The sequence below is a fragment of the Tyto alba genome, unplaced genomic scaffold (genome assembly GCF_018691265.1).
Source record: "Tyto alba isolate M040663 unplaced genomic scaffold, T.alba_DEE_v4.0 Super-Scaffold_3, whole genome shotgun sequence".
Classification (NCBI taxonomy): domain Eukaryota; kingdom Metazoa; phylum Chordata; class Aves; order Strigiformes; family Tytonidae; genus Tyto; species Tyto alba.
The window spans coordinates 3,198,184-3,207,561 of record NW_024881304.1 but is presented as its reverse complement, the minus strand read 5'-3'; the positions used below and the strand labels follow the sequence as shown (position 1 = coordinate 3,207,561).

Here is a 9,378-nt window from a genome sequence, read left to right as displayed (position 1 = left end):
CCGCGCTCTGCCCCCCCCCCCTCCCCTCCCCTCCCCTCCCCTCCCCTCCCGCCGCTCCCCCCTCCCCGCTCCCCCGCGCAGGCCACGCCCCCTGCCCATATTGGGCTCGCCCGCTTCCTCCCCCCGCGCCTCATTGGCGCTGGGGACGTGGCGGGAGGCGGTGACGCGCGGGCGGGGGCGGGGCGTAGCTGGCGCCCGGCCGGCCCCGCTGCCCGCCCCGCCTCCCGCGGCATGACACGCCGAGCCGCCGGCGAAGCCCCGCTTTAATTGAGGCCGCCGGGATGGGGCGCGCCGCGTAGGGCAGAGCGGGGGCCGCCGCGCTCCGGGCCGCAGGCAACCGCGCACCCACGGCCGGTACAGCCGCAAGCCCACCCCGGTGTTGGGGGGGTGGGGGGGGGGTGGAGTTGGGGACACACGGGTGGCGGGGAGCAGCGGAGCGGGGCCGCGTCCGGCCGCCGCGTGGGTGGCCGGTGGGCCGGGCGCTGGCGGCCGCCGCTGCCGAGCCCCATGAAAACGCAGGTCTGGGGGAGCTCCCCGCGGGCGCCCATGGCTGCGGCGATGCCGTGCAAGAGCGCGGAGTGGCTGCAGGAGGAGCTGGAGTCGGGCGGCGGCCGGTCGCTGCTGCTGCTCGACTGCCGCCCCCACGAGCTCTTCGAGAGCTCGCACATCGAGACGGCCATCAACCTGGCCATCCCCGGGCTCATGCTCCGCCGCCTCAAGAAGGGCAACCTGCCCATCCGCTCCATCATCCCCAACCACGAGGACAAGGAGCGCTTCGTCAAGCGCTGCAAGGCCGACACCGTGCTGCTCTACGACGAGGCCACCGCCGACTGGCAGGACGGCGGCGCCGCCACCTCCGTCCTGGGGCTCCTGCTCCAGAAGCTGCGCGATGACGGCTGCAAAGCCTATTACCTGAAAGGTGAGCTGCCTCCCCCGCCCTTCCTCCAGCCCCGCTCGGCTCCCGCAGCCCTGGTCCGTCGTCGTTGTCCCCCCCCCGCCCTCCGCAGCCCCCGGCCGGCCCCTGCATCGCCGGGCGCCCATGCCCTGGCCGGCCAGGGGTGGCTGCGTTGTTTTGCTTCCTTCCTCCCCTCCTCCCGCTGCCCGATTTATTTTTATTTATATATATATATTTCCCGCACTCTGCATCACGCGTTAATCCCCTGCACAAAATGGTCGCAGGCTGGAAGCGGCCGGGAGCGCCCCGCTTCTTCCTGCGTCGCCTCCTCGGAAGCGGCTGGAGGGACCCCCCCAAACCCGCCGCCGCGCCGCCCCCCCCAGCGCTGTCCTGACCCAAACCGACTCCGGCCGGGCGCCGCCGCCCCCCGGGGCGCCCATCGCCTCCACTCCCCGGAGGGGATCTTTCGGGGCTCCCCGCCCCGGCGCCAGGCTCCCCTCCGGAAGGGATGGCCGGATTTTGGGGAGGGGGAGCAGGAAAGCACCTTTTCCCCCCCCCCCCCCCCCCCTTTTTTTTTTCCTTCCCTCTCCCGTCTCCGAAAAGCAAGCGCTTGGGTTTTTCTCCCCCCCTTTCCTTGGTAGTGCTGGCGGGGCTGGGAGGGGGCAGCCCGGCGGCTCCCCCGGGACAGGGCGATGGAGGAGCGGGGAGCCGAGCCCCGCACATGCCCCTTTCTGAGGGCTGGGGTGGTTTGGGGTTTTGGATATTTTTTTTTTTTTTTTTCTTTGGGGGTGTGGGGGGCGGCTGTATTTTGACCATTTTGAAAGATCCCAGCAGGCCTCCGCAGCGGGCTGAGCAGAGCCCACAGCTGGGCTGCTGGGACCCTTCCCATCCTCGCAGTCCCCCCAGTCCTGTCGCTGGGTGGCGGGTTTGAGGCAGAAATAACAGAAGAGCGGAGGAGTGGGGGGGCAGAGTGGTGAAGAAAGTTGCCACTTGCAGCCCTTTAAAAAAAACCACTGCTGCTTCTTGGTAGACCCTTTTTGGGTAGCCGAGGGAGCCCCTGGTACGGGGGTGGGGTGGCAGGGGGACAGGAAGGTATTTGGGGACCAGCCTTTAAGGCTGCGTTGCCTGCACAAGCCTCATTCAAATGTGATATGGGGAGGGGGAAGCACGGGGGTTCATCCCACTTCCCCCCCCGCAGCCCCTCCACTCTGCCCGTGGGTGAGACCCTCATCCCATCTCATCCTGATTTGGGGTTTCCCGATGGATTCTGTTGCTCCTTCGCTTCATCCTTCTGTTTCTCTCACCGTTGTACTCTTCCCTAGCAGGATGGAGCAGCTTTGAAGTTACTCCTAAGCTCTCCCCGATGGGCAGGGGAGGAGCTGAGCCCCTTTCTCTGCCTTTTTCTGGGAGCCTCGGTGGGAAATGTTTCCAATTAAAATTCCAAAATGGCTCCTCGGCGCTGTCTGGCGGCGCGGGGGGGAGGAGGAGGATGAGGACGAGCCTTTTTCATGAATGGATGTGGCAGGAGCTGTCTGTCCTGCTCAGTGACCCCGCCACAACCGCCGAACCCACTAACAAAGTTTCCAGGAGGCCTTTCTAATTAAACCATTTGTCAGTGTCAGATACCGATGGCCGAGCTCTGGTTTAATACTGCCTAGAAAGGAGGTAGATTGGTGGGATTTTTGCTTCCCTGCCTCTGCCTGCCTTCCCAAGCTGTGGAGCCGAGGAGACAGAGAAAAGGGCTTAGGAGCAGACATGAAGGGTCCCATCCCTCCTCAAGCCTCCTGCGGTTTGGGTGAAGAACAAACCTGTGATGCTGCTATGTGGCAGAACGTGTTTGTAGTGATAAAATAGGTGTGAGGATCACTCTTTGGCAAAACTTACAGCCTTTTTTCCTGCTTGAAGGTGAATTATTTTTATTGGGTGCCTGAGCTGGGTATGTGGTCATTGTTCTTGCTTTATCTTTTCACTCACAGATACTTCAGTGCTTTTCTGTCTAGGTGGCATAATAGCTTTTGCCTAAACTGCCCCAGACCCTTATTTCTGAGAAGCTAAACAAGGCGAGATTGTCTCTTGCCATTAATTTTATTTTTGGATGTTTGTTTCTTTTGCGATTGAGATTTGGCCCCCATTTATCAAACTTTGTAAGAAACACTCTTTGGTTTCCCAGGACCTGTTTGCTCAGTATCAATCTGCTCAGGGAAGATGAGGGACCAGGGAGATGCCTTTCTTGGTGTGAAGTTGAATGTATACCAACTTTTTGCTGTCAAGGACTTGCTATGTAACATGTACCTGTGTCCAGGCAGAAGGATTTCCCATTCTGAAGAATAAAAGATCTTTTTCTCTCTGCCTCTCCCCTTCCCTCTCTCCTTTCCCCCTTCTCAGGTGGTTTTAACAAGTTTCAGACTGAATATTCAGAACACTGCGAGACGAACCTTGACAGCTCCTCGCCCAGCAACTCTCCCCCTGCATCGGTCCTTGGCCTGGGAGGACTGCGGATAAGCTCCGACTGCTCGGATGGCGAATCTGACAGGGAACCCAGCAGTGCCACGGAGTCAGATGGGAGCCCCATCCCTAGCAATCAGCCTGCCTTTCCGGTCCAGATCCTACCTTACCTGTACCTGGGCTGTGCCAAAGATTCTACCAACTTGGACGTCCTGGGCAAATACGGCATTAAATACATCCTGAATGTGACTCCCAACCTGCCAAACATGTTTGAGCACGATGGAGAGTTCAAGTACAAGCAGATCCCCATCTCAGATCACTGGAGCCAGAACCTCTCGCAGTTCTTTCCCGAGGCCATTGCTTTCATTGGTAGGTAGTTGGCAGAACATCTCTTTTCGTACTCACCGCTTGGGAATGTGGCAAGCAACTTCCCAGGGTTGTTGCTTGTCTCTGGCCTTACGTCTCCTGGGCACAGCATCGGCACTAGCTTAGCAGCTGAGCGTCATGCTGCCGAGGTGACACTTCTGGTGCATGTCACCCTGGGTGGGTTTGGGGTGGTCTCGCCTTCCTACAGCACCTCAGCTGGGTTACCTGCAAGTGGTAACCCACTTTGACAGTGGGGGACAGTGGCCCCTCTGTCTCTTGCCCTTGTATGGGGATTTGCACTTGTGTGAAATGGCTGAACTGAGGTGGCGGGGAGCTCCTTTGCCTGCTTTGCTCAGAGGAATGAGTCTTGATGGGAGCTACATTAATATGACTGGTGCCAGCAATTCCTTAGCCCCAAAAGTGGTTAAAATCTTAGGGGGAGCTGTGGGGGTGTGTTGTGCTTTCTTTTCCCAAGGGGATTTACTAATCTAGTTGTGATCCCACTGTAAGTCACCCTAGCATAACTAACTCCTTGTATGGATACTTCTCCCAAGGTAAGTGTCAACACAATGAGTTAGTGATCATAATTACACTGCAGAGCTCAGCTGGAAAAACTGCTGTGCAGACAGCCCCTGAGACAGCTTTGGCTGATTGTAGGGAGAGGTGCAGGGGGGCAGATCTCTTCACCTAGTCTAGTGTTGATGTTCGAAAATTGCTTCTTATTCTGTGAGAAGTGTCTGTCGGACTGAATAGGGATGTACACTTTCAGCCTGACCTGTGCTGTCTACCGGTGATGGTCGTTAGCCTAATCAGTTCTGATTTATGGGGGGGTGAATAGCACAGGTAGTCATTACCACCATTAACTATTACAAGCTCTATGGCTTCATATCTGGTTAAAAAGATTGGTGTGTAGGCAAAGATGAGGGGGACCTTCACCTTCAGTCTGAAATCTGTGTGGCCCATTTCAGTGCTGCTTTGTTACCCCCTGGTTTCTGATCCCACTGTACTTATAAGGCCTGAAACGCAGCAGAGAGGTCTTTGGCTGCTTTTCAGCTATCAGAAACCTTGGTTCCCACGTGCTCTCCTTTGCTCCCAGCTTCTGCCCTCTAGTAACATGACTGTGGTCAGAAGTGGCTGCTTCAGTGTGGCAGCAGGGACCTGTCTGATGTCCCATCTGCACTTCCCGCATGGAACGTGGTATTAAACGTCAGGGGTGAGGTATGGGGTCCCTGCAGGCATGTAGCATTTGGGGTACGTCTGCTCCAGTCAGACGATGTCTCTGTGAACACAGCACTTGTGCTTTCCAGTTAATGACAGGAAATGGAGGATTACCTCATCTAAAACCAAACACCAAGAAATGCGGTGCAGGTCAGATGCAAAGCAAAAATGTCGAACGGGATGAGACTGAGGGGAGGGATGGGTATGGTGTGTGGGGGGCAATTACCCACTGTACTGGAAATTCTTGCCTGGTTTTGGAAGCTGGGGCAGAAAACCTGTTGTGGCTTGGGTCTGGATTTTGTTTTGCCTGTATCTTTGCCCTTCTCTGTGCTCATGGTGCCAGAGTGTGTCTTACCTCTGGCTTTGCCTGAGGATCCTCTTACTCCTGCCACCTTCTCCCTTCTCGCCAAGCTCTCAGTCAAATGACTGACTTCAAATAGGGCTGCCCAGGAGTAAGCAGTGCTGGGTACTTGCGTGCATTCAGTCCTCTCAGCGGCGTGTCCCTCTTTCAGCACTAAGATGTCAATTCATAAAGGGATCACGCTGTTCCGGCTGTGTGAGAGACAATGAGTGTGTGTGTGCTTTTCAATCGGTGGCAAGGGAGGGGAAATTTCGTTGCTGTTCTCTCGCCATTTTTTGGTCCAGCCTGCATTCCTGCTCCCCGCTACCATTCATCCTGAGAGTCTCCTCCAACACAAGCGTTTGTTTGTGGTGAAGTGTGTTTCTGTCGATCCTAAAGAACAATTTCACAATAAGGGAAGTTCCTGCACTTCAGACTCTGCTTAAATTGGCTTTGACTACATTCACATAACTTTCTAGTGGGAGGAGGACGAGAGCAGCAGACGAGAACAGCTTGTGAGGTGCTGGGCTGCAGCCTCGTGTCAAGTGCGCAGCCTCTCCCGGTTAGTTGGTGTTGAGGTGGGTGTGCTGTGCCTGACCACCAGCATCTCCCTGGAGCTGTTGTTTCCTGCTCCATCTGCCTTCAGTGGGTTACTGCATTTCTCTGAGTAGAGGGTACCGATGCTCCCAAGGCAAGGGACTTGTTGCCAGGTTTGATTAGTACTTCTCAAGCATGTGAGATGCTTGGCCTTGCTGTGTGGAACGGGGATGTGCAGCTTTGCCGCGCAGTGGGAATCTCTCGGGAGCCCTTTGGGGAGAGATGTGGGTGTCAAAGGGACACAAGATGGTGTCACTAAGAGCAGGGGATCCAGTTCTGGCAGTCGTCCTGGTCCTGGGAGCTTGCAGCTGCCACCTGGCCCTGCTCCAAAGCCGTGCGTTTTTGGTGCAGAATAATAGACTCCCCCTTCTCCTTGTCTTGTTTCAGATGAGGCCCGTTCCAAGAAGTGTGGGATCCTTGTTCACTGCCTCGCTGGCATCAGCCGGTCCGTAACAGTCACTGTCGCCTACTTGATGCAAAAACTCAACTTGTCCCTGAATGATGCCTATGACTTTGTGAAAAGGAAAAAATCCAACATTTCCCCAAACTTTAACTTCATGGGCCAGCTCCTGGACTTTGAGAGGACTCTGGGACTCAACAGCCCATGTGACAACCGCTCGCCCAGCGAACAGCTCTACTTCACCACCCCCACCAACCACAACCTGTTTCAGCTGAACACTCTGGAGTCCACATGAAGGGGATGCCACCTGGTCGGGAACTCGAGCATCGAATCGCTTCTCTTGAGCATTTCAACTCTTACAAAAATATCTGTCTTGCCAGGCAGCTCTGAAAGGACTAGCTTCTCTGGGCAGAGGTGCCTGATCGCTGCTTTAAGAAGGCTAATGCCGTTCATTAGTGTCCTGATCAAAATGGTTTGAAGAGGTAGTCTTTTTACAGGGGGTTATTTAGTACGGGCGATGTTACAGCGTTTTGAACGCAGCTGTTACCGGCAATAACCGCTTTTCTGGGTGCATTGGGACTGTCAGAGCACGCACACATGTGAAGAGCTACCGGGGGTTAGCTTGCTGTGGAAAATGAGGAGATTTATGCACTTGGAAACCTTGAACAAAAGGTGTTGGGCCAAGACTGTTTTAAAACCCAAGTTTACTTTTTTTGATTTTAAAAAAAGAAAAGGTAGATCTTACTCGAGCTTTGGGTTCAAACTCTTTTTAAATATGTAAGTTCCTGACTGTTTGTACAGACGAGGTTGCAAAACCAGTATTTTATTCGTTTCTTGTTTGATCATTTATTATTTTTTTTAATCAAATGTTTATATTGACCAAATGCATTTTGCACACTTTGTGAAGCCTTGGTATGTCCTGGCATATTACTGGGTACTCCAGAGAGAGATACATGCTGCTGCTGTTGTTGTTAGCATCTGGTAGGAAGCTTTGTTATGTGTGAAGGCCAGTTGGGCTTAAACGCAACCCCTTCACTACTCCTGCACTCACAATCACAAACTCTGCACTGATTCAGCCAAGGTGACTAAGCCGCAAGCTTTTTTTTTTTTAATGCCACCCCTGCCAAAAACACTGTTTGCTATTGCCAGAGGTAAAACTCTTGTAGCCTCCAGAGCTGGTAGAAGCATGTCTGAGCCCAGCTTCGTTCTCTGCTGCCTGTTGACTGACTTAACGTCATCCGGTTGGCCCGAAACCATTCCAGCTTCTTGAGTACAGAAGGTAGTTGTGATGTTGGTGTTTCTCGTGCACATTTGATTCTTTCCCACGTGTGCGGGGTGGAGGGGGGAACATGGCGAGTGCCTGGAGCAGAGCGAGGATTGTGTAGTGGGACAGGACTGAATCGTCACGCATGGAGCGTGTGAGGGGAGTGAAGAGATGTGGAAATGATGAGAAGAGCGTTGTAACAGAGAATTTTTTTATATATATATATATAAATATATATATTAACTGGCAAATTCTGAGATGATTGGAGCTTTCAACAGAGGTTCTGATTTTTTTTTTTTTTTTTCTTCCTCTTTCGAATAACTTTATGCCGTGCCTTCTATTCTGAGAAGACTTGTTTATATTTCTGGCTAGTGTTTGGCAAACACCTTATACCGAGCCGGGAGGGGAGGAAGTGGTAATAATTTCTGGGAGGAGGGCAGAACGGATTTGGAGGTTTCTTTATTGGCTGCAATGTAGTCCCTCCTTTCTCCCCCCTCCCTGTCCACTTTAACTCTCATGTAACTGAAAAAAAAAAAAAAAAAGCCACGGATTTTTTCTAAATATCCAGTTTTTTGTACTTTTTTCAAGAAAAAGAAAAAAATAATTAAAAAAAAAATCTCCATCTGGAGGAATGTTTGACGCTGTCACATCCTGAAACCATTCTTTTTGTTAAAGATGTTACCAGAATGTTGGAATGAGCTTTTTTTTCTTGTTTTCTGGTTGTTTTTTGTTTGTTTGTTGGGTTTTGTTTGCAACAATGTTGGGATCGTGGGTCATTGGAAGGGAGAATGGGTGTAAGTACGGTTGCGAGTGAGAAAATTGAGGATATCCTAATTGCATCTTACCTCATGGAGGAATTTATTTTTTCAGGGATTTTTTGACAGTGCATCTGTATTGCATTACAGCTAAGCTGGTTTGTAAAGGCTTCCTGTGCTGTTAGTGGTCTTTCTTCTTTAAAGGAAAAAAAAAAAAAAAAAAGATGCATTTTCTGATTAGTACAAATGAGAGCTTGTTAGTGAGGAATGGTTCTGCTTTCTGAGTTATGAAGGAAAACTAGTGACCCTATATATACTGATCCAATATTGGGACTTTGTTTATATTGCAAATAAATATTATTTTTTCTTTAAAAATGATGTTTGTGTCAGATGCTTGTCTAGCCTCTGCCCATATAAGGGCATGCTGCTCTTATCCGTTTTTTTATAGTCGATTAGTAGTCTTCTGTGACCATGAAGAGCATTTGCTGGGCAGTGTTCAAGTGTGGTGTATGGTTTCATGAACAGCTTAATTTTTAAGACCTGTGGTAAAATGGAGAGGGGGAGGTGGGAGGGTGAGGAGAGGGATATGGGGCATTGGTTAAACCAGAGAACAAAGAACAGCTTGAGAATGGGACCGGCTTTGACCCCAGCCATTCTCCCGTGCCAAAAATAAATATATAAACTAATGATACTTTTGTTCACTGTTCAAAAATGGCCTACAAAGGCCTGGCAAGGCCTTGCCCACAACTGTTGTGATAGCAGACTTTATTTCTGTAGGAAAGTGAGAAGTCGTGGCCTTGTGGGTAGCCACCTGATGATGACTTTTGGGTCTCATGGAGACTGGAGCCAATCTCCTTCATCCTCAAGTGGGTGGCCAAGCCCATGGCCACAGTGTCACACATGTCCCCTGTGCACCCCATTCATAGTTCCAAGCAGCTTGTAGGAAGCCTTGAGGGGCTGATGAGGATGCTTTAGGGTGAAATGTGGCTCTCAGTGTCTGAGTTCAGCCCAACTAAGGGAGCTGTGGCTCCCTGTGCCTCTGCTTGTGGCTGGGCAGGACTGAGCAGGAGTGGGTTTCCCCCCCCACCCTCCCAGCAT

At 52.4% G+C, this 9,378-nt stretch overlaps 1 protein-coding gene across 1 annotated transcript; it reads left to right on the top strand.

Annotated features, from left to right (window-relative positions):
* The first annotated feature begins 260 nt into the window (after positions 1-260).
* DUSP7 (dual specificity phosphatase 7) lies at positions 261-8,658 on the top strand. The gene is made up of 3 exons (XM_032990118.2): positions 261-919; positions 3,281-3,709; positions 6,249-8,658. Exons 1-3 carry the CDS (start codon positions 508-510, stop codon positions 6,554-6,556), a joined length of 1,149 nt encoding a protein of 382 aa, XP_032846009.2. The 5' UTR covers positions 261-507; the 3' UTR covers positions 6,557-8,658.
* The last annotated feature ends 720 nt before the right edge of the window (positions 8,659-9,378 follow it).